The sequence below is a fragment of the Otolemur garnettii genome, unplaced genomic scaffold (genome assembly GCF_000181295.1).
Source record: "Otolemur garnettii isolate 467f Iridium unplaced genomic scaffold, OtoGar3 scaffold00193, whole genome shotgun sequence".
NCBI classification, from domain to species: domain Eukaryota; kingdom Metazoa; phylum Chordata; class Mammalia; order Primates; family Galagidae; genus Otolemur; species Otolemur garnettii.
The window spans coordinates 482555-509512 of NW_003852588.1; the positions used below are offsets into that span (position 1 = coordinate 482555).

At 43.4% G+C, this 26958-nt stretch overlaps 1 protein-coding gene across 1 annotated transcript in view; it reads left to right on the forward strand.

The window, feature by feature from the left end:
- Nucleotides 1-26958, forward strand: part of PTPRM (protein tyrosine phosphatase, receptor type M) — a 562994-nt gene that overhangs the window by 424139 nt on the left and 111897 nt on the right. The window contains exon 17 of the mRNA XM_012812183.2: nt 17017-17104. Coding sequence (XP_012667637.2) covers nt 17017-17104 — 88 coding nt within the window. The remainder of the gene's footprint in view (nt 1-17016; nt 17105-26958) is intronic.

The window sequence follows — 26958 nt, forward strand, 5'->3', positions numbered from 1 at the left end:
ATGACACATTTTTCTTTTTTCTTTTCTTTTTTCCTTTTTCTTTTTTTTTTTTTTTTGCAGTTTTTGGCCAGAGCTGGGTTTGAACCCGCCACCTCCAGTGTATGGGGCCAGCACCCTACTCCTTTGAGCCACAGATGCCGCCCTAAGAAAATCATTTTTCTTATTCAGGAAGGCTGAGGTATCTTGAACTTTCAGACTTGACTCAAGGGCCCTCCCTGAGAGGTTGGGCTGGACACTGCATCAGCTTGTTGGTGGGCCCCTATAATTGACAGCTTGAGCTGTCCAAAATGGTACCTGTTAGCCACATGAGTCTACTAAATGTAATTAGTTTAAATTTCGTAAAAGCTAAAATTAAGTTCCTCAGTTATCCCAGCCTCATTGCAAATGCTCAGTAGCCACAAGTGGCCTAGTGGCCATTGTGCGGGACCCTGGCGGTGGAGAGCATCTCTGTCAGTGCAGAACAGCTGTGCACAATGGCTCTGCAGTCATTGCAGTCATCCCTGCGGCAAGCACCCTGCAGCTGCCTGCTCTTGTACTGAAGAAGTTAAAAAAGAGGACATGGGCCCTCTTTTCAGGCAACACATAATCTAATCATGCCAATAAAAATAAAATCTTATAAGTCAGATAAGTGAGAAAACTTACATGGCACATATTAATAGCTACAATCAAATTTTGGAGGGAACAAGAGAGCAGTGGAAACTAGAGAAGAAAATACATGGATGAGGTCGATGTGAGTGGAGTTATAATAGATAACTTGGCAAGGCGAGTGAAGTAAGGTTCCCTGCTCACGGAGCAAATTATCCCACTGAAGAAGGAACACAGCAGGCGTAGAAGGCAGCTGTCATCATGCCCTCTGTCTGGGACCTGCAGTAACATCCCTGCTTTCATGTTCTCTTTTTGACTTCTTAGCTTCTCTTGCTCTTTCTTGGTCTTTCCTGTTTATTCATCCATACGGCCTTGGGTTCCTGCACATCCTGGAAGATCCCCAAGGGTCTTCTCCACTCCGCTATCTTTCTCTAGAACTGTTTGGCTCCTACTCTCTCCTCCTTCTACAGTAGGATGCTTGTTGCACGGATTACCTTACTCACCACCAAATCCATTGAGCAGGGCCGTCCTACAGTGATAGACAGCTGTGCCATACAAGAGGAAGGCCGTTGTCGCGTGTGGCTCTTGAGCACCTCCTAAGTGGCCGGGCCCCCCTGTGGGCTGTGGGGGGAGCTTGACTGTTTATAAACCGGGAGTCAGCTGCCTCTTTGCCTCAGCTCTTTCAGCAATCCTAGGGATGCAGGAAGGTTTCAGTGACCCTTCTACTTCATTTGATCAGAAGTAGAAGCAGAGTGGGAAAGAGGACACTCAGAGCCGCCTCAGGGAGTCTGCCTGCTGGGGGCCCATAGTGAATGTAGCAAAGGTGTCCCCTAACTTACTAAGCACTGACACTGATGCTGTGATTGCCGTTGATTGTTGACTTAATCATGAGACACCACAGATTTTTACAGTGTTTTAAATCAAATAAAAGTTATTTTTTCAGAACCTCAGTCTTAGTGAAGTCTTCTTAGCCATCACACTCAAAAGCATAATCCATTAAAAGAAAAAGTCAAAAAACTGGACTTCATCAAAATTTAAAACTTGCTCTGAAAGACACTTGAAAGAGGATGAAAAGATAAGCTAACAACTGGGAAGAAATATTCACAGCCACACGTCCGACAAAGGACTGACACCTAGAAACTCCAAAAAATTCTTAACAGCTTAGCAAAAATAATCAAATTAGAAAATGGGCAAAGACTGGTGGCACCTGTGGCTCCAAGGGGTAGGGCACTGGCCCCATATGCCAGAGGTGGCGGGTTCAAACCCAGCCCTGGCCAAAAACTGCAAAAGAAAATAGGCAAAGACATGAAAGACACTTTACCAAAGAGGATATTTGAATGGAGAAGAAGAACGTGAAATGAAGGTCGACATGATGAGCCAATAGAATAATGCAGATTATGAGGTCTTATCACAAACATACTAAACAGCTAAACAGAAAGTCAGAACAATACCAAATGCTGATGAGGATGCAGAGAAACTGGGTCTCTCGTAAACTGCTGATGGGATTGTAAACTGGTACAGCCACTGTGGGAGAGACTCTGGCAGTTCTTGGAAAAACTGAGCATAGATTTAACATATGAACCAGCAGTAGAAGTCCTGGGCATTTATCTCAGAGAAGTGAAAACTTACATCCCCGCAAAACTCTGTAGATAAATATTCCTAACAGCTTTATTTGTAATAACCCAAAACTGGAGACAGTCAAATTGTTCTTCTGTAGGGGAGTGGTTAAGCAAGCTGTGGACCATCCATACTATGGAGTATTACTCAGCCGTTACAAGGAGCAGGCTACTGCTGCATACAACAGTTTGGATGGATCTCAAGGGCATTGTGCTCAGGGAAAAAAGCCAGTACTTCATGGTTCCATTTATAGGACCTTCTTGAAATGGCATCGAAATTACAGGGATGAAGTATGGAGTAGAGAATGCTGAATTATGCGTGACGATGAGATACTTCTGTATTGATTAGGGCAGTAGCTATACAAATCTGCCCTCGAGATGAAGTGGTGTGGAGCTGTCCCCTCAGTTTCCTAGTTTACAGTTACATAAAGTGTAATCGTGGGGAAAACAGGAATGAATATATGGAACCCCTGCATACTATTTTTGCAACTTGCAAGTTCTTATGAATCTATAATTATTTCAAAATAAGTTTTTTAAAAGATTTTCTATGACATAATTTAAAATTTATTTAGAAGTTACTGGTTACCAACATTACAATGTCTTAACTCACTGCTGATGATAAAATAAGGTTAATTTTAAAAGACGCTGGGGTCTCTTTTTCACATGTGTAAGTTACAGCTGGAAGGAGAAAATGAGTGAAGGATTCACGCCAGTCAACAAAACTGCCTTCCGTGAGATCTTGGGGGTAAAACACTTTAGCGCAATATTTGGAACATAGTGAGTGGGCTGTACTTGGTATCTTGTGTTATTATTTATGTTATCTGTTCTTTCTAATACTACTCTACGGCTAAGTAATCATGATTTCACTAAGAGAATTCTTATGTAATCGAAATCTCTTCAGTCAGTTTTTTCCTTGTTATACTCCTTGGCAAAAATTCAAATTCCCTTACAGGAATTTTCTTTGCTGAAACAACAGTCTCTAGCTACTGTGTGAAAGTTCGCGCTGTTTTAGGATGGAGATGATAATGCAGGTCCTCAAGGGCAGTTGATCTGTGCTGTGTGCATTTTAGAATTGACCCCGAGTTTACTTTCATTTACTTTCAACTCTGTTGCCGTCTCTAAAATGTTTTAAGGCAGTACATCTAATAGCATGAAGCATCTTATTTTTAGTTCAATCCCAAACCTTGTAGTTCTAAATAAAAAATTGAACCATGTGCCCCAAGGTTTTAATCTAATATCTGGTTCCTTGAATTGGGGCCAACTCTTCATTTTTTTTTAAAGCATCAGCAGATTCTAAATACAAGTTTTGGCTTCTTCCTTTTAGTGTCTGACCTTGGTCCACTTAAACTAATTGTTATCCTTTCAGCAGACTATGACCCTAAAGGTGGGTGTGGGAGCCATGCTGCAGACACTAGAGCAATGTTTTAAACGCTGCGTACGGTGCCTACCATGTAAAATGTGCCTTTTCAGTGTTACTTCTCAAACATAATTGTGATTTGTTTAAAACTAGATATGAGTATATAATTTATAAAAACATTTTTCAAGAACCAGGCCTCAAAAATAGTAAATTTAAATACATTTATGATGTATGAATCTCCTGATTCACGATTGTCCTTTATTTATTGATGGATACTTATAGAGCTCCTTGTATGTTCTAGGTAGATGCTAGGTGCTAAGAACTTGCAGAGGAGAAGACGTGGGTCTTCCTCTTGTGGAGCTGACAGTCTAGGGAAGATGTAGATATTTGTGACTGTGATGCCCTGTGCAATTCCATAGATGTTCTACGAGTGACACACATTATACTAATAACATACAAATTCAGGAGTCCAAGCTGTAAGTGATTTTTTCACTGATATTCATTGGTTTTAATATGGAAAGCAATCTTGTTAAATAATTTAGTTATAGTAATCCTATTATAAAAATCAAAAACAAATTCAATAATCTAACCCTTGGTCATAGAGTGAGAGTCAGTTAGAGCTGGGATTTTTTTTTTTAATTTAATTTTTTTTTTTTTTTGAGTCAGGGTCTCAAGCTGTCACCTGGGGTAGAGTGCCATGGCGTCATAGTTCTCAGCAACCTCTAACTCTTGGGCTCAAGCGATCCTGTTGTCTCAGGGTTTTTTCTATTTTTAGTAGAGACAGGGGTCTGGCTCTTGCTCTGACTGGTCTAGAACCCATGAGCTCAAGCTATCCACCTGCCTCGGCCTCCCAAAGTGCTAGGATTACAGGCATGAGCCACCGCAGCTGGCCCTGGGACTTAAACCTAAATCTCTCAGTGCCATCCTGTTCTTTCCTCTCCTCAACACCTTGTGTTGTGAGCCAAGAGAGACGGGTAGTGAATTTGGTTTTCCCCACATGTGAGATGCAAACAACTGGTGGTCTCAGTGTGGGGAACAAGCAGTGCTGAGTCGCGGGGAGACAGGGAAGTCCTCTCAGTTGTTTTCAGTCCTTTTGATTCATCAGTGATCCCTGATTTGGGGCTAAGATCTTTTGCATCTCTGTGACACAGAGAAGAGGTCTCAGGCTCAGAACACAACCAAGTAGTACTGCTAAGCTGGAATCTAATACTGTGGTTGCAGTGTCATTTTTTGTTATCTTTACCTGAGGTAAGAGTTATCAGCTTTCCATTTCTTGTACCGAAATAGACTTTCATTTGCAAGTACTGGAAATGTATTGAAATACACAAGAGTTACATTTAAATATTAAATGACTTAGCAGTGGGTGAGGGACATGCTGACGCTGGCGCACAGGTGACTAAAGTGTGGAAAGCCCCCGTGAATTGCTTCGGACTGCTCCCCACTGTCATGTGCCTTGACTGTGCCTGCCCCCAAGGATTCTTGTTTCTTCTTTCCCTTCTGCTTCCTGCAACTCCCCAACACCAGAGCACATTAACACGATGAACAATAGTTTCTACAGAGTCCCCGGAGACGACCAAGGCATTCCTCTCCAGGTGTACAGAAAGATGCTCTGCTTTAAGAGGTGAATTGTTACTGCCACATTCCCAAGGGGGCCTATAACTACCTCTGACCACAGATGGGTGACCAACAACACATGGAAACGTCCACAGAATTTCTGCCCTGTACCTGGTGCAAGTTCACTGTTGTGACTTAGTTTAGAATCTCCCCCTTGTGCCCATAGACTAAGGCCAAATGCCAGGACTTCCCTCCCAGGAAGCAGCCTGTGTAACTGAAGTGAAGGCATCCATGGTCTTCAATAAGATATGACATTTGGCAAAAAAAGCAGTCAATAAAATGAGAGGCTGTAACAGCCTCTAGAAGTAACTTAGGGTTATAATTTTCTATAAAAATGTTTGCTTTTGAAAGTAGACATTGAACTTTCTGACAGAGTAAATTGAGATGTAATTTTCTTTCACTAAACTGTTTGAAAAGATGTTTCTAACTTTGTTTTCTAAATTTCTAAAGTAATTCTCTGTTTTAAATTTTCATCTTTAATCACTATGACTTAGGTATTTTAGGAACAGCCTGGGAAATGTGTGGATAGGTTTTATAAATTAGTAGATGTCAAAATGAAAGTCACAAATTTCACATTAAAATTCCTCTTTTTCTGCTGCACTTACTCATTTCTAAGCCTGTCATCTCAAAAAGTATCCTTAGATTTTTAGTCATATTTGATGGAACTTATGTGCTCTGATTTCTGAGGTGAGCACATTTAAAAACTCCCAGCTCTCCAAGAAGTAACATGAAAATGATGTTTGCTTTTTAAAAAAACGGGGCAAGAATAAGACAACTATCCCCCTTCTAACTACTATATAGAATCAGTAAGAGAAAAGTATAGAGCCAATGGAGGAGGTAAATGGAAAAAATTGCCGGGGAGACAAAACTGGCAGCAATGTCAACAAGGATGTATTGTCATCAGGGTCTCAAGATGGAATACTAGAACAGAAATTGTAACGGGCAGCTCAGTTGAGCACTTGCTGCATCCCGGGCACGTCGCATGTATTGAGTCTCAGTTCTTCAGGTGGCTGTGTTGTCGGTAGGAAGACCCACTCACGTTCCTCAAAGGAGAGTGACAGGTGCTACGGTGTGTTTATATCAGCTCACTCTGGCACACGTGTTTAACACATTCACCGGCACGTTAGAAAAAAAAATTATTTGGGCAGCGCATGTGGCTCAGTGAGTAGGATGCCAGCCCCAAATACCAAGGGTCACAGGTTCAAACCCAGGCCTGGCCAAACTGCAGCAAAAAGATAGCCGGGCATTCCAGCGGGGCCCTGTAGTCCCAGCTACTCGGGAGGCTAAGGCAAGAGAATCTCCTAAGCCCAAGAACAGGAGGTTGCTGTGAGCTGTGAAGCCACAGCATTCTACAGAGGATGACAAAGTGAAACTGTCTCTAAAGAAAAAAGAAAAGAAAAAGAAAAAAAAATTCTTCCTTGAGGCCCATGCAACTACTAGGCCACACAAAGATGGGCGCGTTATATATGCTTCATGAGGCCACAGCTCAAAACTAGCAAGAGTTGCATGTAGCATATATGGTAGTCAGTGTGATAAACTGGACAACACAGAGAGACCAGGGAGGAAGCTGCAGTAACAGTGCACGTCAGAGACAAGTAGAGACTCAGCTTTCCTGGCTGCAAATAACCGTTAGCTCGCTGGTGTTTTTAGAATGCCATTTCCTAAGGAGGTACCCTGGCTGTCTCTGAAGATCTGGGTGCCTTTTGCACTGGATCATTGGCAAATCGCTGGCTCAAATCAGGGGCAGCAGGAGGGAATTACAGTTCTTGACTAGTGGTAACACCCTAAACTTTGACAATATCCGAGGAAAAATGAAATCTGCCGTCTCTCTGAAATGTGGGTGGCAATCTTGGAGGCAGGACTTAAACCTGGTGTGACTTACGGAAATTGCAAAGCAGTTGAACCAGAGTCTTCAACTGCCTTTAAAGCACAGCAGTCCTTTTGGGGGACCCAGGACAGCTTGCTCATTGGCATCACTATTTTGACACTCCATTGTGACCTCCTTGGCATTGCCAGGGTAATGCAGTGAGGACAGGGGCAGATACAAGTTCCAGAATCTTCAGAGATTGGTTGTCTCATTGATGTACAACATAATCAAGAGATAGGCCATGGCCAACTCAAGCCCACCTCAAAAAAATTAAGCTTCGACCAAGTTTATATAAAGAGTTTAAACACCCACAAGCCCACGTGCTCCAGCTTCCCTCCCCATACCTGTTCTCCTTCCATAATAAGTAGCAGAGACCCTGTCCGGAGGAAAGATCAGCAAACAACAGCCATTGGCCTTCACACTCACAACTATCCTCTTTGTGATGAGTCCTAAGAGTTTCCTTCACAGACAAAGGCCAGGGAACCAGGGACTCCCCAAATCTTTAAGCTGAGAACTTCATCACATGTATGGGAAGACAGAGGCAGGAGCCCCCAGCAGACACCTAGACAAGAGGGAGCCCTTGGCACTACTGAGGACATGGTCTTCCAGGGCACAAAGGAAGGAAGAATGCAGGCCAGGAAAGGGGTGACTACACCCTACCAGCTGTTGTCTGCCTCTTACAACTAATGCCTCCCTGACGCTCACCCCAATTACATGGAATCATCCCCTTTTAAAGCTGCCTTACTCTGCACCAGTTTCTCTAATCCTGTAGAATGCTGGCCTTGTCCGTGGAATGTTCAGCAGCCACAAAGGCTCCACAGTTACTGTTTTCCTGCGTCAACTCACTTAAAGGGTATTTTTTTCCCTCTTGTCACTTTCTTGGTGGTTCTCTACTTGTTCCTGCTTCACTGCCCTGAAAGGAGGTACCAGGTCATTAGCTGGAGCTGACTACCTACTTCTGAAGATGGGAAGACACTAGGCTTTGGAAATTGGATGACTTTAGAGAGAAAGAAAAAAAATCGACTGAGGGTCCCTCCAGGATACATATCCTCTTGCACTGCCTGGAAGAATCACTGTGCAGATGGTGAAAGGACTGTGTCCCTGAATTGGCTCTTTCCATAAGTCATGGAAACCAGAGATGCCTGGTGCCTCAGGACCCATGGCCGTGATCACTTCAGAATGCTGCATGCACAGGGCACTGCAGTGGGCACAGAGCCACAAGTTGGCGGCCAGCTTTGTGGCCAGGTGGGATGAGCACTTACTTCAGAGTGGAATGGCCTTGGCTCTGGGCCCAGCTCTTCTGCTTACCAGCTGTGTGATTTGAGGGGAACCATTCTATGTCTTTGATGCAGAATTTACTTATCTATGCAACAGGATTAAAATGTTTATCTGACAGAGCTTCAGAACCCCCAAGCATCGTTTAATCAACAGAAGTAGATGATGTTATTGTGAAAAGTCGCTTATATAAAATCCCTCATTCGGAGTGATGCTCAGTAGAACAAAAAACATGTCCATAGCTCAGCCAACATAGGGAGACTGTTTCTAGGAACTAAAACATCATATATACATACTTTTTTCTCCACTTCCCCTTTTTTAAGCTGTAAACCTCAAGTCATTGTTAAAAAAGAGATGATAGGTAAAGAAGGCAGCCATTGCCAAGATCATCACCCTCCTGAATCCTGCAAAATTTTGAATTGGATTAGTTGCAATAAAAGTGGCCATTTGAGGAGTTCAGAGATTAGCAACTCCTTTAAAAGGATCGGTGATCGCTCACATTTAGGTTTCAGTTTGTTTAGAAGTAGTGCAGTTCGTGTGTCTAGATTCTTGTTTTCACCTAACTCCGCCTCTCTTGCCCTGGAAGAGGACTCTCTTTGGCGGTGTCCAGGACTCTGGGGAATGACAGTGACCAGTGACCCTGGCTGTCACTGGGCCTGAACATCTGGGGCATTCTACTTTGTGGCCTGTCAGATAACGTGACGTGTCTCCCATTGCTTTAGTGCTCTACAATAAATAGTTTCTACGGACCTGATAAAATGCAGCGCTTCAGAGAACCAGAAGAGAAGTGTGAGCAGAAAACAAAGAAAGTTCAGAGACTTTGCGCCCCAGTGAGCCCGCTGCTTTCAGGGAGATGATTTTAGTCATTTTACGTGCACAGTTTTATTCATATGAGAAAGGAAGGGAAAAATTCGACTTCAAAAGCTTCTAAAAAACTTGACCCTGCACTGCCTGAAGACACACCGTACATTATGTAGAGCCTTGACCTGAGTCCCTTTCGCTCTGGCAGCTTTTCTGTTGAATAGTTTTTTTCTCCTTTTTTAATATATGGGGACTTTGGCATTTTTAACCAACTGCATCATTTTGGAGTAATGTTCTCTTAAGGTGGGCAACTGAGATGGATAATTATATCCTGTGGAAAATGATGGTATGAGGAGTGGGGGAGAAGGTTATTGAATCACAAAAACATGTTTCCTATTCAGGAAAAGATGACAGTGTGCAGTGCGTTCAATTTCCTTCTGCTCTGTGCCCACGGAGAGAGAAAGCAGCCTCTGCAAGTGAGGAAGTCATTGGTATTCACTGGAGCTTGCCTGGTTTCATTTTTATTGTTTCAGAGACTTATTACTCTTTCCGAGTAGTTCCCAGGTCTGCTGCCTTTTCTCAATATATATAAGCTCAGGCAGTCACAGGAAACACTTTAATTACATTTTAAGTAGAATAAAAGCATAACTATATTTATGAAAATTCTAACAGAAGGTACAGTGAGACCATTAACTTAAATCCCAAAAATACATAAAGTGGGTTTTTTTCATAATAGAAAGTCCATAGTTGGTGTGTTAAATTGTATCTGCATATTAAAAATATGCCCTAAACACTAAATAGTGTCTAAATGTGTGTGTTGTATTCAAAATTCCTTCTATAAAAAGTGTCCCGGGAGTGTGGGCCGTCATCACCTGCCTTCCAAGCTTGTCCTTAAGTTGCTGCTCCCGGGATGGGGAGTCCTCAGATGCCGAATGATGATTTTAGCCTTGGTCCCTCCACCATCCCTCTGCTCTCTCTCTCTTTGGGCCTCTTTAAAAATTATGCCTGAGCTTTGGTTGAATTTGATTTTAGCAAGCCTGCTTATAAATTTATCAAGAATAAAACTGAGGTGAGCAGGAGACAGAGGAGTTGAAGGTTGAGCTTAAACTTGAGGAAGGGGCTGTGTTGGGCACAGAAAGATGCAAGGAGGGGGGAAGCAGTTTCCCCTGAGACCCCAGAAGCCAATTGTTGGCATGTGCTCAGAAAATCCCTATTCCTCGAGGAGCAAAATTCTTTCTGTCTCAACCCCAGGAGGGTTCAACACCTGGTTGGCTTTACTTTCAACAAATTTGATAAGAACAGTTGTTCTCTAGATACAACATAAATTATGTGGGATTGCTTACTTCCCAAGAATATTGGTTCAAAGTGGAATTCTTCCCAAAGCATTTAGTAATTCAATTTATGTAATTTTAAAGGAACATGTCTAACTTTTGACCTCTTACAGATTTAAAAAATGATAGCTAAAGAACCTTTTGTTCTTGCCTTAAAAAAAATGCACAGGAGAAAACCTTATAAAATGTTCACTGACTTTGCTTCATTTATTAAAAGATACTTAAAAGCAAAAAGCCAAAAGGTATGTGAAAAGGGACATGATGGAGTAATTGCACAGCCAACTTATAGATAACCCAACGTGCTGGATTTTCCTTAGGCATATTTTGCTGGTTCGTTTCTTGGTGACTATCTGTCCAAACTGTGGTGTGAAAATCAAAAGGGGAGGGGTGGATTCACAGGGTAGCCAGGGAAGCCTCAGTCTTTCCAAGGAAGAAAGAATGAAGGAAGCAGGCCTGCTACTGCTGGACTTGCACGTCTGTGCCAGACACGAGCAGTGTCTCACAGCGCTGATGACAAGCTGTGTTCCTGCCCCAGCTGCTGTGCTCGCTGTGTGAACTCCAGCCAGAAGAAGCACCAGGCATGCACAAAGTGCGAGACCCGTGAGTCATCCCACAGCTCCTCATGTGCCCAGTGGCTCTAGAGCAGCGCTTTTCAGCTGCTGTGCTGTGAGAGGATCTTAGATGTGCCATGAAAATTTTTAAAGATTACTAATAAATTATTTTTGAAAGAAGTTCAAAGCACAGTGAGTATATTCTTCTTTTCATTCTTTTTGATCAGTGTAATTTAAGTGTGCTGCGGAAGTTTAACTGGGTTCAAGTGTGCTGTGAGATAAAAAAGAAAGGTTGAAAAACACTGTTCTAGAGCCATCAATAAAGTTTTTGCTGTGTTTTCTAACAGAAATTTAAACAGTTGATATTTGTTCTACTTTAGGCATAAGAGGGAGTCTAAATTCTAAGGTAAATATTTTCTGAAATATTTTGAAAGGGTATGCTATCAAAAAAACGTAACATTTTAAACTAGATCCATCTTAAAAGAAAAATGTTAATCTTCGTAACAAAAGGAAATAAAAGCCTTGGCAACCAACCTAGAAAGCCCGTCCCTTCTTTCCCTGGGCTTTCAGAAGTATATTACTTATTTTCCACCTCAAGGTTAAGTCTTAATAATGCAAATATATTCATGGGAAGGTGAGCTATATAATTGGAAGCAGAACTTCCAGAAAACGAAAGACATGGTCACCATATGCATAGGGACTCAGAGGACTGTGGCATTCATCTGTGGAAGCTTCTCTGTGTGGTTTTTCTCAGAGCATCTCCTGTTTTATTTTTCTTTGTCTGAAAAAAAAATGCATTTGTCATTCAGTATTCACATAATTCCTGGGTAGGAAGCTGGGAGGCTCATTGTAAGAACTCCAGCTGTTCCTCCAATTGCTTTTTCCATGCAGAGAACACATTATCAGAAAGAAAAGTCCTGTTTCATAAAAGTAATTCAATAAAGTTTACTTGACGTTCTTTATCTTCTCTTGTTGTAAACTTTGATTTAGGCACAAGAACATACGATCTGATTATGGAAAGCAATTTGGGGTCGTGTATATTCAAGCTGATTTGATACTGTTTTCTCTTCAACGTGACGATGGGGTTCGGGGTGGATGAGAAAGTGCTGTGGACTAGGAGTCAGAAAGCGTTGCAGTCTGGCCCAGGTGGTGTTAGGATGTTGAGGTGTCATCTCCATCTCGTGTCCCTCAGCTGTAAAGTGGGGAAGGAAGGTCCTTGCTCCTCACCTGGCTCTGTGCCAGTGAAGACCAGTTGAAGTGCTGGACTCAGTCACCTGCAGACACTTGCTCACACCCACTATCAACCCATTACGTCCAGCACCACAGTAAGTGCTCAGAAATGGGTAACATTTGGGTACCACCCTTATAAAATCATCCTAGGGACCGTTGTGCTTAGATGGAAAGAGGGGTTATGATTACACTTGTTCATTTGTGTCTGTTTCTTGGTTATCAAATAAATTTTAAAAAATGAAAGTCACTACAAAAGTTGTGAGACAGACTGTGTTGTAGTCTATTACTTCACTTCCAGGAAATACAGTCAACAGTGTCCTTTCTGATTCACCCCTGCAAGTTTCAACTTGCTTGACTTCTTTGGTGTTGCTGGAAGGACATCATTTGTTTTCATCCATGTGGTATTCAGTAGGCATCAACTATAGAGCTGGAAGGAGAGCACTTTGGCTCAATGATTTTCTATGACTTTAAAAGTGAGTTAAGTGAGTCTCAAAGACTTGAGCATTTGTAGTGGGTTTTCAGGGACCTTACTTTTTCCCACACAATGAGTTTTGGTGGTTTCAAGAATTTAGAAGAGGCCGAACTTCACTGAAAGACAAGGAGAGGAGTGGGGACCTGATGGCTGCGGGGACTGAGGTGAACATTGCCTTTGTGGAAAAAATGGCTCGTGGAAACAACTGATTTAAGGACACTAAAGTGGCCCTACAGATTGGATAGCCAGCAGTGTTCAAAATCCTGCATGATTATCTTCAAGTCAGGAAAGTTCCAGTGTGTTGGTGTTGAAAGGTGTGGAGAAGTACTGGCCAAATCCAGCAGAGCTGTCCAGTCGCACTTCTGACCTCACTACTGCTGATGACGCCTGCATCTGACAGTTTGATCCCAGTCAACAAGGAGGACCTTTCCTGATGAAAATCTACTAACAAAAGTGAAGCACCCCCAACGCGTCAGAAAGAAAATGATGGTAGCTTTTTTCTCCAAAATCTTGTCATGTCACAACTATTCCTCTGGAGAAACAAAAGGCCATCACTGCTCAGTGGTACACGACAGTCTGCCTACCGAAAGTTTCCAGGTGGCAGCGCGTCTACCCACACAGCCAACATCACCGTTCAGTTCCTGGAGTCCACAGAGGTTAAACTTAGGACTCGCCCACACTACAGTCCTGACCTGTCCCCATATGATTATTTTCTGTTTCCTACAGTAAAAATTGCATGGTGGAAGAAAGTGCTCCAGCCTTGAAGAAGTTGTTTCCTCCTGTGAACGTGCATCTACAGCAGTTAAAGAGAATGAGTGGAAAGAATATATTCAAAAATGGTTTATAAGAACGCTAAAGTACATAGAAAGTTGTGGCAATTGTTTTGAGAAATATAGTAATCAAAATGATTTCATGTCTCTTAATTTTTGTGTATCTCAAAACTTGCATAGTATCCCTCATAAAATTAAAATAACTTCTTAAATGCAAGGTTGTTAGAAGTCCTCTGGTTACCACAAATGCTGAAGAGATACCGCTAAGATGGGAGCTTAGGTCCCCAGGAGAGCTTCTGCTTGTCCAGAGTGGGATAGGACTCGTCTGGGTCCAGCAACCCACGAGCATTTTCTCTCTGACTTGAAGCTGTAGATTTACTGGAAGACTTCAAGGTCGCTGTCAAAGTAAGTTATCTTATTCCCTCTTTCTACAAAAAATAAGAACTTTCTAAATGGGTGGAAAAGGCAAAAGGAAGTAAAATTGGTAATTAAATCATGACAAACTCAAAGTACAATTAAATTGTTGGAAGTCAAATAATAGTTATTACTCAACTGTAAAATGATTGTCATTCATAGAGTAACAAAGACACTATTCAGAAAAAGAGTCTCTGACTTTAAAATCCCTGAAGCTATTTTTAAACACAGTGCATAGCAGAATAGAAGTTACATGTTTGAATAAATCTCCTGATGATATGAAAATCTTGCTCTTGATAGAATTAACTATTAACTTTTACTGCTAGTGTTTTTATTGACTTAATTTATTAATAATGTGAAAATGATTTATTTGTATTTCTCCTACACCAGCCATTATTTTACTCTCTAACTAGCAATGCATAATGTGACTCTATTCTGTACTTACACTAACGTAATACAGGTCTGCTGTTTATATCGTCTATCTGATCCTGCTCTAGCCTGTGTTTTTTCAAATGATGAATATAACATAGAAACTATTATGATGATAAAGTGCCAACTGTGATCACAAGTAAGGGACGTTAGCTTAAGATGGGCAATTTAACTCTTGTGTTTGTCCTGCTCCGTTTCACCCTCACATGTTGTAAAATGATGTCTGTTCCTGCTGTTTGTTAGGGGATGTACTGAGAGCAAGATTTCAAGCCCCCGGGCAGGAAAGGCACTGGGCTCTTTTCCAGCCAGTCAGTGAAGAGATCTGGGCAATATGGCAATTGTGGTGTCAATACCTAGCAGGTCACACAAAACAACCACAGGCTTTACAAACTGTGGTAGAATGAAGACTGAGAACCGTGGGCAAGCAGCTCTTCCAAGTCTTAGAATGCCTCAGACCCTGAAACTGCAGAGCTAAAGTTTTATTTTGAGGTCAAAACCAAAGCAGATGGTAACCACACACTGCAGTCATTCGTTCTTCCAGAGATCCGTGATGATTGGATTTTCTACCCTGAGGCACAGGCGCTAGGCAAACAGACATGATGACTAAGCAGTCCCCACTCTCAGGGAGTCCACAGCCTGGTGGCAGAGACAGACAGACATAGAAACAACAGGGGCCGTGCACTGTCCACTTCATGCTCCAAGTGCTGGTGACATGCAGGCAGGCAGACAGAGCCTGTGGCAGCAGTGAGTAATTCTGTCCTCCTGCAGCAGTGCTAAGGAGCAGTTTACCTCAGGACAGAGAGCTGGACATGTCAGAAGGAACAAACGGCCAAGACGTGGAAGCAGCCCAAGTGCCCATAGCCCGTGCATGGATTACCACACTGTATCCAATGGAGTACTATTCAGCCATAAGGAAAGATGGACACTTTACATCTTTTGTGTTTACCTGGATGGAGCTGAAACACATTCTTCTTAGTAAAGTATCACAAGAATGGAGAAGGACATATTCAATGTATTCAATACTAATATGAAACCAATATATAAACAACTCTATGCCCACACAAAAGAAAAAACAATAATTATATTCTAGTGGGGGAAGGAGGGCAGACACGTGTCAAGGCCTCGCCTAAGGTGCACGATCTGAGGGCGCACAGCTCAGCCCCTGGATGCAGGGCTCAACTACAACCTCAGCGGTGCCTTAGAAATGAAAACAACGTAACCTAAATATGTGGCCCTCATATCAATCTGAAACTTAAAAAAAAACTTATTAATCAAAAAGTAAACCATAAATATGTACACATATATGCATTTTTTAAAAAAGAAGGAATAAATATATTTTGTTAAGCCACAGACGAATTACAAAATATTGTAAGTGGTAGATGTGGCCAGGATGGGCTGGAGATGGGGAGTAAGGACAATTGCTGTCCTGAAGAGAAAACTTGGAAGGCCACCTGGGCGTGTCTGAGCGCATCCCCAGTGCCACACACTCCAGCCCTAACACATTCCAGAGTGGTGCGTTCATCCTTCTCTTCCTCCTGCCCTTCTCCTCTTGTTGCCCAGTGAGTTCCTCTGAAATGTTAAAGCAACTGTGGCAAAGACACAAAATCAGCCCTACTGGCCCCTGCTTGCTCCCGCCCTTTCCTCACAGCCTCGTCATGTGGCTGACTACACAAAGGTGAAATGTGACATCAAGTGAAGTACAATGACAGTCCCAGATATCTTCTTTTACCTGTCCACTGATAAAGGACATTTTCATGATAGCTCAAACAGAAAAGAATCTAATAGCCTCAAGATTAAAGACCCCCCATGTAATAATGCCAAATCTTTAAAGAAATGGGCACCTAAGCTCCATTAAAAATAAAGAGAAAACTCTGGCAGAGTGTATTACAGTAGTTTAGCATTGGAAACTACTTGGAAAGCCACCTGGGCATGTCTGAGCATGTCATAAGGTCTTAGCTTACCTACTTTCACAGTTTTAACCAAAAATAACCTTCTGAATTTCAGTTAGCAATCAGAGCAAAGATATCTTTACATCTCTTATGAGAATATTTTTAAAAGTAATATAATTAAGACAATGAGAGAATGTTAGTTTTTCCTGTATTGAATATTTAGGCAGGATAGGAATAACCAAGTGACCATTTTTACTGTATTGTGCAGATAACTTGTGGGTTCACTCTTCAGCCTCCATTGCTGTGTTCATGAGATATGAACTAAAGGAAAACAGAGTTTAGACAAAGCTAAATGAAATATTTGAGTCGTAAAGTAGCCTAATGATCCCTTGTCACATTCCAGTGGACAGTCTTTCCTTCTTGATTCTGTTCTACAAAATTTTTTTCTTTTTGAGACAGAGTCTCACTATGTTGCCCTCCGTAGAGTGCTGTGGCATCACAGCTCACACAACCTCAAACTCTTGGGCTTAAGTGATTCCTTTGCCTCAGCCTCCCTAGTAGCTGGGACTACAGACGTCTGCCATCTGCCACAATGCCCAGCTATTTTTTGTCACTGTTGCAGTTGTCATTGTTTAGCTGGCCCAGGCCGGGTTCAAACCTGCTACCCTCAGTGTATATGGCTGGTGCCTGCACCACTGGGCTACGGGCACCAACCCAATTGTTCTACATTTTTTAAAGAACATCCTCCATTGTTAAGATCCCTCTGTTTACTGCACAAAATTGTGATTCTTGGTGTCATTTACTCTTCCTTCTAGAGCTTCTTTGAAGGACAGTCTGCACCCTGGGACTCGGCTAAGAAAGATGAGAACAGAATGAAGAACAGATATGGGAATATCATCGCATGTAAGTGTCAACAGTGTCATTGCAGAACTTTCTTTGCACATCTGATAAGATTGACCACAGACTCACACAGTGAGAATTTACAGTGCAATTGCTGCCTTCATCCTGGTGGGAGAGCCAATTTAACGCTTGTACTAAAGAAAGAAAAAACTATCTGAACACTCACACTCCGCCATTAGCCTTTTCTTACATTCAGACCTCGGGTTCGGGTAACATAGGTAACGTTAAAATGCTGGGAAGGAAAATGCATTTTAGATGAAGCAAACTTAATAGTCCTGCTGCCCCCCCAGCTGCTGCAGGAGGATAAATGGAAGCGATGGTGCACAGCACGCCTCAGTGCAAGGAGCTCAGCGCTCTGCAAACACTGACTCATCAATCCTCTGGACACTGGGTTAGGCAGGTCAGTAACAGCCCCATTTTAAGGACAGGAAACTGAAACTCAGAAGTTAAATGATGGTCCCCATATCACAACTCTCATTAGCAAAAGAGCTAGGATTATAGCTCAGAAATTCCCAGTGCCCGTGAAACTGAATGTTACCAATCCATAATGCCTTGGATGGCTTTTACATCCAGCCCAGCCTCATTAATGTTCCATAACAATGCTGCAGCTCAGGGTAGATTGATGGGCCCCTTCTCCCAGGGCTCGCTGCACTCATCGCCCGCACTAAACTGCTCTAAGCCACGCATGGCTGCACCGAGGTACCAACAGGCCCACTGCGTAGCCCAACAGAATTAATGCTATTTATAAAGATATGTAAATTTAAAAGCAACGTGGGTTAGGCCTAGACAACAGCTAGCTTATTGTGTCTTTTTACTTAGAAGAGAACAAGCTTGGAAGGTTTGGATAGTCCAAGGCAGCCAGATAGGAGCTTTACTGATTGTGAAAGTGCTGTTACATTTTATTTACCTGAGCTAATATCTTTTAGTATGACTGCAAATCTGTCGCAGTGCTGCCCCCACAGAATTTTCTTTGGTCATAGGTGTGTTCTGCATCGGTGCTGTCCTGTGAAATAGCCACCAGTCACATGAGCCTGCTGTACGTGGAATGTGGCTGGTATAACTGGGGAACTGAATTTTCAATTTCATTCAATTCTAATTGTTTTCGATTTAAATAGTACACAAGGCTAAATACTATATTGGACAATACAAATTACAGTGTATTCTGCTAAAAAAAAAAAAAAAGAAGAAAAGAAAGGTGGGGGGATGGAGTTAACATATGATATAAAATATCCCAACTGACATGTTCTGTTTTCGTATTGGCCACCAAAAAAGCCAGACCATCAGTTTTGCCTGCTTCCTGTGTTGAGCTGCTTGGTGTTAAAGCATGCTGTGTTTATTTAAGGCGTGAGTGTCCTTTGTAGATAGAGATGCTGCCCCGTGGTCAAGGGTGGGTTCCCCTTTGGTGAATTCAGCCAATACTTGTGGGACTGTGTAGTGGACACTGAGGATACAAAGGTCACGGAGATGAAATGTTGTCCCCCAGGACGGAGCAGATCAGACAGACAGCAGATGGTTGTGGCTATAGTGGGGCACAAAGCACAGGACTGTGTGGGAGCCACGTACACAGTACTATGGAGGCTCAGAGAAGGAGAACGTGATTTCTTGGTCTGTATAGGTGCCTCTAAGCGCCCTAATGTTCCCTGGGAGCCCATGAAAGCCTTGCGCTATTAGAAGAATCCAGATTTCTCCTAATGGCTTTCACGATCCTTTCCACGAGTCCTTTCAGCTCTACAACAAACTTACAGAGGGAAAATGGGGAATTCCCATGACATTCCACATGAAGGGGATGTCTACGAGCGTTTGTCTTGTGGTCACTGTCATGTAACAGCTGAGCACACAGATGGGGCAGCGTCCCAGGGTGTGGCCTGAGGTGTGCTCCAAGATCCAAATGCCTTTGTCCAATATAACTTGGAGTCTGCTTCTTCCTGATGCATAGTTTAATATGCTCTTGGTAGACACTAGAGACATATTTTTTGGATAATTAGTTAAAACTATAAGAAACTCTAGCAGTTGCTGAGCACTTACATATAATGTTTTAGACGCCTGTCTAATCACTTTCCAAGTACGAACTTGGTAACTCCCTATCACAACACAAAATGGATCATATTATTGTATTTAAACTACAGATGAGGAAATTGAGGTATAAAGAGAGCAAAGGGGTTGCACAGTTAGCAGATGTGGAGGCAGGATTCCAACCCTGGAGTGCTTTGTATAACCACTACTTCCACTGGCCAGCATCAGGGACAAGAGGCAGGAAGGTGTTGTTAGCCCCCTGACTGATACCCATTCTCGATCTCCCCAGGGCTCCCCCCCAAAATATACACAACTTAAGTAAAAGCCACATATTCAAAGGTAGCTTCTAGGTAAGTCCTCTCGCCTTAGCTGGTCCCACGACCCCCATAGAGAAATTCTGGAGCAGCCACTGTTAGGATTAGTCTTCTGCAGAAGTTCTGTTTTGATGGCTTCTTGGCCATTGCCTAAAAATGATGGGAGGACAAGCCTAATTGATGTCTAATTGTTAGCATATTATCCTTAATTGTTTCCTTGCTCAGGATGAGCACAGAGAGGAACAGGGGACCTGCCGGTACCCTGCCTTGTCCAGGAAGATGGATAGCTGGGCGGCAAAGTTGGAAATAGGCTGGGCAGATGACAAACTTACATCATCTTTTTTATGAAGACATTTAAAAACCGAAAATTCTATACAAATATAAAATATTTTGATGTTACTAAGCACTGCCCTCATTTTCGAGTTAATGCATAGAGGGATGAAGCGGCTTGCTTGTTAAGTAGGTCGTGGTCCCTTCTGTGATATTGAAAAAAACGGTTCTCTAGTTACTTAGAAAAGTTCGTTTTGAGGGACACTGGTAGAGGCCCAGGCCCTCCGGGCAGACGATGGCCCTGTAACTTTTACAGGCTCCCCGCAGGTCCAAGTGGGTTTTCTCCTTTAACTTTCTTACTCAGGTTTTGGAGATCCTGCTACCTCGTCTCTGCTCAGCCCTGCTGGGGCCCCGGTGTGCAGCTTGTCATGGGGGTCGAGTCCCACTCCTTTACCTGGACAAAGGGTGTGTGACTTAAATAAACCAGTAACCCGTCCCATCATTCAGCAAATTATTTTTAACGTTTATTTCGGATTACTACAAGGACACACGTGATGAGGTTACATTGTTTGCATTGGTGAGGTGAAGTCTGAGCTGTAGTTGAGCCCTTTACCCAGAAGGTGTGACATCCGCCCTTTGCCCCTCCATTGTGCCTGTTACCTCCCCTCTTCCCCCCTTCATGGATTTAATTGTGTTTTTCTCTCATGTGGCCTAAAGTTAGTAATCTAATAGTTTCAACTTAGTATAGACTGCATGGGAGGCTTGATTTTCCATTCTTGTAATGTTCTCCAAGTCCTTCTGGGTAAATACAAAAGATCCAAGATCTCCGTCATTTTATGGCTGAATAGTATTCCATGGTACACATATACCACATAACACATTCATGGGTTGAATATTTATTGACCACTTACTCTCTGCCAGACTATGCTCTAAAAAGATGATTAAACATAAATGGATCCTGCCCTCCTAGTGATTGCTGTCTAGTTCTGGCTTTTGCAAACTTTTTCTGTAATGGGCTCAACAGTAGATCTTTTACAGGCCAGCCAGTCTCAGTTCAGCTTCTCAGCCCAGCTGTTTTTATGCAAAAGCAGCCAAGGATAATACAGGAAGAAATGGGCCTGACTGTGTTCCAGTAAAGCTTTATTCCAGAGCCAGGCAATGGGCTGGAAGTGGCCCCAAAGGCTGTAGTTTGCTGATTCCAGGTTTGGGGGAGAACAGCTCCCACCAGGGGAACCTTTTCATCTCAGCCCCTGAGGGTACATTTCTGCCACCACTGAGATCATCTTCAACTCTCAGGACCCTTTTCTTAGGGCTGATTTTTTTCATCACCCCACCTAAAGGTACTGAATGTGGCCTGTGCACCTGGGACAATGTGTCAGAGGCAGAACAGGTTCAGGCCTACCTTCTACCCTCATAAATGTACAATCTGCAGGCCACACCAGGCTAAGACTTGCATAAAATGACAGATCTCAGGTCCACAAGTAAGTGGAAAATGTATATTGGAGACACCACTGGGGACGTGTAGGAGATAGGTGAGTGGGGGAGGGATGCACTGATCAGGAAAGATGTTTGGGGCAAAAGAGGACATAGGTGTGGGAGTTAGGAGAAATGGTATGGAGTCCTTGTCCCACCATGCACTAGCCCCAGTGACCTTCAGTAGCCATGAACCTTCTCAGTATTATAATTTCCTGAGAATATTACCTGTTGTGGAAATGAACTAAAATAATACATAAAAACAACATTGATTGACAAAAATCATGTCTTCTCTTTCTTAGTCCTCTTCTTGAGTTTAGCAGACTCCATGCATCATTTAACACATTAACTGCCACACGAGCCGTATTTAACCTACACTAGTTTTGAGCCTGGGTCCTCATGAAGTATATGTAACTCATACATCTCTGAGCATTGATTAATGCACTAAAAAAAAGTTTTGTTTTTTTCCTTGGGGCCATGGCATTTTATTACGTCAAGAGACATGAGTTACATATGCTTCATCAGCCCCTGGGCCCAAAACTAGCATGAGTTAAATACAACTCATATGGCAGTTAATGTGCTTAACATAAAAAAATACCATGGCACCAAGGGGGGAAAAATTGTTTCTAGGGCAGCAATGTGTTAAAATGAAAAAAAAAAAAGAATCAGCATTTTAAGGTCTCAGGTTCAAAATGATGACCTGGTAGATAATTGCAGTAGCCAGCTGGCACCCTCACAGTCAGCACTGCTGTGCACAGTGACCCCGCTAGGTATGGGCAGTGTGCCAGGCTGCCCTCTACCCACCCCTTCCTGGAGCGGGTGCTCTTTCCATGTTTCTTTATTGTATTGTGTTGTTTTGTGTGTCTTTCTAAGGACAATGTCATAAAGAGACTTGGCCACACAGTAAGCCTTCCTCCTCCCTTCCTGGGCCATCCTGAAGCCTTTTCCTGTGTAGCCGTGTCATCATTTCCCCTAGTTTGCTGTTGTTTCCGGTGCCTGCTTACAATTGTCGTTTCTTCACGGACATGGAGAACAGAATTCCCACCCTCCCCTAAAAGATGGTGTACAAGTAGAAATGTCAGTCTCACTCCCTGACAGTCTGTTTATGGAGCCCGGGCCTTGGGATAACACCATCAAGGGGAATAGGGAGTCGAGGGCTCAGTCTGCATCCCTCAGAGATTCTCGTTAGAGTGTTAGAAGGAACATAAGAAGTGGTGGAATGATCACATTCATTGTTTTGCAACAGTGTTTGCATATAAAATGGTTTTAATGGTGCTTAAAAATCGTTTATTGGCTTTTGCTCTTAAGTAAGTTAACTTTTCCCTTATTTACACTATAAATTTGCTGAGCTAGCCCCTTCCAAATATAAACTAACACCCTTCGACCATTACCACCGCCAGGCAGGTGAGTATGGCCCTCTTAAAACTCTCATCAGTTCATAATTATAATTAGCTCAGGCCTAAGGCACACAGCAAATCTCCGGCTACAAGGGAGCCCAGAGTAGCTGCTTTTCTTGAAATAACTAAGGAGATCTGGAAAAATAAACTTGGACCCACTCTGATGTAAATAATTGATGATTTATTCACACCTGCACGGGGGCGGCATTGTCCTAAGAGAAGTGCCCCGAAGTGTAGGGTTTTTTGTCTTTTATACCCTTTTTTGTGTTCAAGGAACGTTGCCATTGGCAGGGCACCATCAGCAGGGTTACAGTTTGGGTTTACAGTTTAGGTATCAGTGGTTACAGCTTGGGTGGCAGTGGTTAAGGTAGCAATGGTTACAGTTCAGATAGCAGTAGTCACAGATTGGGTAACAATAGTTACAGTTCTGTTTCTGGCAACCCTAGGGGGAAGAAGGGGCCTGGGAACAGGCTGAGAAGCAAGTTCTCTGCCACCCTGGGGTGGGGGGGCATCGGAACGGGCTCAGTTACAACACTCTCTCTGGGGGACTGTGGTTGAGGACCCTGAGCCAGAATCTTCAGGGGCTCTCCAGGCCCCCTTTTCCTCTTTTCTGTCATCTGTTCCACAAATATGTATTGCTCTGCCCAGTGCCAGGCAGTGTCCCAGACCAAAGTCATTTATTTATTGTCTATCAAACTCCAGGTGCTATTCTAGGAGTCAGCCAGTGAGTGAGGGGACAAAACAGACAGGAGGCTTTGCTGCTGTAGTACAGAGACAGAGTAGTCCCCATGCATGGTATGTGCAGGCGTCCTCAAACTACGGCCACGGGCCACATGCAGCCCGGCAAGGACCTTTATCCCGTCCGCCGGGTGTTTTGCCGCCACTGTTTGTCCTACTTAGCAGCCCTCTTGTCCTGGGGCCCGCAGTCCAGCCCTCCAACGGTCTGAGGGACAGTGAACTGGCCCCCTGTTTAAAAAGTTTGAGGACCCCTGGATAGTGTCTGTATGGCAAAGAGCCCCACAGTGGAAAGCAAAAAGCAGTGGGGAAGCGGGGCAGGTGTTGCTGGTGTTTAGATGTGCCCAGGGGCGGCTCCCTGAGGGGCTGAGATGGACAGACCAGGCCTGCCAGCAGGGGAGGAAGATGCCTCTCCAGGCGGAGGCCCTGCAGGTAGCAGAACAGCAAAAGAAGCAGTGCTGCTGGAGCAGAGGAGAGGTGGCAGGCGTGGAGACCCTGGGGGGCTGCACAGCACCTGCCCCCTTGAAGCCCACAGTCCTGGCGGATGGGGGATGGATGAGACAAGTACACACAGAAATGAATTTCATGTTCAAGACACAAAAAGAAGAACATAGCACTGTGAGAACTCAGCTGATTCTGGGAGTGTAGAAGGCCTCCCTGAGGACAGACAAGGAACACACCTGAATAGAGCAGTATAGTGTGCAAGGGCCATGGATGGGGGTCACGTGAACAGTGAGGGTACATCTGTCTAGGAATTGGAAGGAAGGCCAGGTGGCTGGAGCTGGGGGTGGAGGAGAGGGAGTTGGGCTAGAATACAGAACCTTCTAGGGCAGATTAAGGACTTTAGTCTTTGTTACTGTAACAAAGGAAAGCTCACTAAAGGAGAGTTTTTTCATGGGAGTGGATAATCAATATATACTGGAAAATTTTGATCTTACTGCTGAGTAGAAAATGGATTGGAAGGAGATGCTAGTTAAGAGATTCTCAGTGGCCCACATGAGAAACAAAGCTAATGTGGGGTAGAAAGAAGTTTAATTTAAGAGACTGTGGGGTAGGATGTGGGATGAGGAGAACAGGGGAGCCAGAGAGGATGCCTGCATTTATGAGTTGCAGGAGGATGGGCAGACAGACATGCTGATGGATGACGGACAGCTGGACAACTAGAGATGCAAGGATGGGCCATTTACCCAGATGGGAAAGACTTGGGGAGAACCCAGATGTAGAGAAGCACTCAGGGGTGGGCATGAGGTTAGCAGGAGCATGGAAAACCTAGAAGTTTAATTTGGGGACATACTGAGATGCTTCTGAAACATTCAAATGAGATGACAAGTAGACAGCTCTATGGATTACTCTGGAGCCCAACAGAGAGGGTCTGGCCCACACGTAAATTACTGACTTGTGGAGCATATCAGTGGTGGTTAAAGCCACTGGCATAAGGAGATAGCAGCTTTTAAAGGACAATACTGAGATGAAACTACTTGGCTGGTACAAAGGAGCACTGTGTGATAGGGTAGGGGGAGTCAGGAGTGTCCTGTTGGCGGGTCCAGTACTGAGACTGACGTAGTGGTAAGGACATGACAGCAGGTGTGGACCGCAGCCACGAAGGGGAAAGGTATGGGCCACCTGTGCTGATCTACTGCTTTTCCTAACTGAGAGGTAGCTACCAGGTAACTGCGACTTTGGGCCTGCTCCAGCACCGGCTTCTTTTAACCAGCAGCCCAACCTGTCGGCCCGTGTTGAAGGCTTCCCTTCCCCAGGATGCTGTTCTGCAGCAACGTGCTTCTCTCTGCTGAGGGACTCCAGCATTGTCATCATGTATTTACTTTTGAAAAATCTAAAAATGTCCTGATCCACTTAGCTGGAAAAGCCAAGACAGTTGGGAAGGAGGGGACAAAAGTTGATAGCTCAGCGAGAACTGGCAGGGAGAGACTTGGGCCTTATGTCCAGGTGGACAAGAGGATGGGAGAAGCAAGGTGACACTCTGTGTTCAGGAAAGCATAGGGCCAACATCTAGAAAAATCAGACAAAGTAACAGTCAGGGATCCCTGCCAAGATTCTGATACATAACCAGGAAGAGTCTCTGACACAGGGACCAGGGGAAGACAGAGCCAGAAACAAGACATGACACACACAAAAAGCCACCGGGAAGAGCAGAGTCCCGCAGCCACCTCATCACGCTTGAGGCCTGCTGGGCTGCTGCTTGCTCAGAACCTGAGAGGTGCAGCTGGGGACCCCGGGTAGAGGGAGGGACACGGGTCTGAAGAAAGGGTCTCCTTGAAGGGTCGGGCACCTGGCTCTTGCCAGCTGATGGTCACGGTCACGAGTGTCTCCTGCAGCTTGTACAAGCACAGCAGCAACCGTTGACAAGAGTATAACCACAGGGGGAGCAAAGCCATTACTTCCAGAAATCAGTTGTAATCAAAATTAATTTTGAGTCTTCTCTCCGAGGCCAAATGTTACTTAGATCATTGTGTTCCAATTTACTTTAAATATGTCATCAATATTTAGCACAGAGAAAGAATTGGTTACAGGCCAAAGATTATCAATGACATACTCGAATTTTGCCACTGTGGGAATATCTGATCACACACACATTAAAATTCCAAAGCTGTTACCAATGTCTGTTATGTTTAATAGGGAAGTGTTAAAATATGTGAAGCACTTTGAGGTATTTTTAAACATAATGTTACATGATGGAAAGGGCATAGGTGCCATACTTTAGGAACTTAGGGTAGACCTGCCTTAGATCCCAGGTCAGCCCACCTCCGATGGGTGCCTACTCATTCAGGAAGAGCATCAGAAGATTAGAGCAGTGGTTTGTTATGACCAGGTCTTTATGTGCCTGTTTCTTAGCCAAAAATTTCAAGTTTACGCATTCATCTAATAAAGGGCTTGTGGAAAGATGCGAGAGGAATAACAAGCAGTCCTTTAGGCAGATGGAGTTTCTCAAAGTGGCAGAGTTAGTTACATTCTGCAGCAGGGTGACACGGGGTTGTGATTATGATATAAACATTAGTTTTATTTTGATCATCTTCCAGTCATGCATGGCAAATAGGTTTTCTCCAATTATAACAGCAATTCATACACATTAAAGAAAATGTGTACAGTAAAGAAAAGTTGGAGAACATTGCTCAGAACCTCCGCACCTAACCCTGCCAACATTTCTTTTTCTGTTTCATTCCAGTCTTTTACCTATGCCATGGAGCTATTGGGTTCATTTTTCATTGTTTTTTTTTGTTGTTGTTGGCTTTATATTTTTTAACAAAAATAGATTTGTTTTCTTTCTGACTGCAAAGAGAATGTAAACCATGTAGACAGTCAGAGTAGTACTTAAAATCTTAAAGATAAAAATAAACCTTACTCCAGATTTTATCCCCAGCAGAAACTGCATTCTTCCAGTTACCACACACACAAGTGCATTAGATCATTTCAGTGTACGGGCTTTTACTAGACATGCTACTTTATAACCTGCCTTCTTTTTCCTCTGTAAAGTGTCACAGATATCCTTCCTAGGTAAATTAAAGCCATAGTAATCTCTTGTGATGACTGTGTCAGATTTCTTTGTATGACCACTGTCAGTCAGTTTCCTATTTATACCATTGAATGATTTAAACAAGGGGTGATGGGGGAAAAAATCTGTTGTAAAAATGCAGCC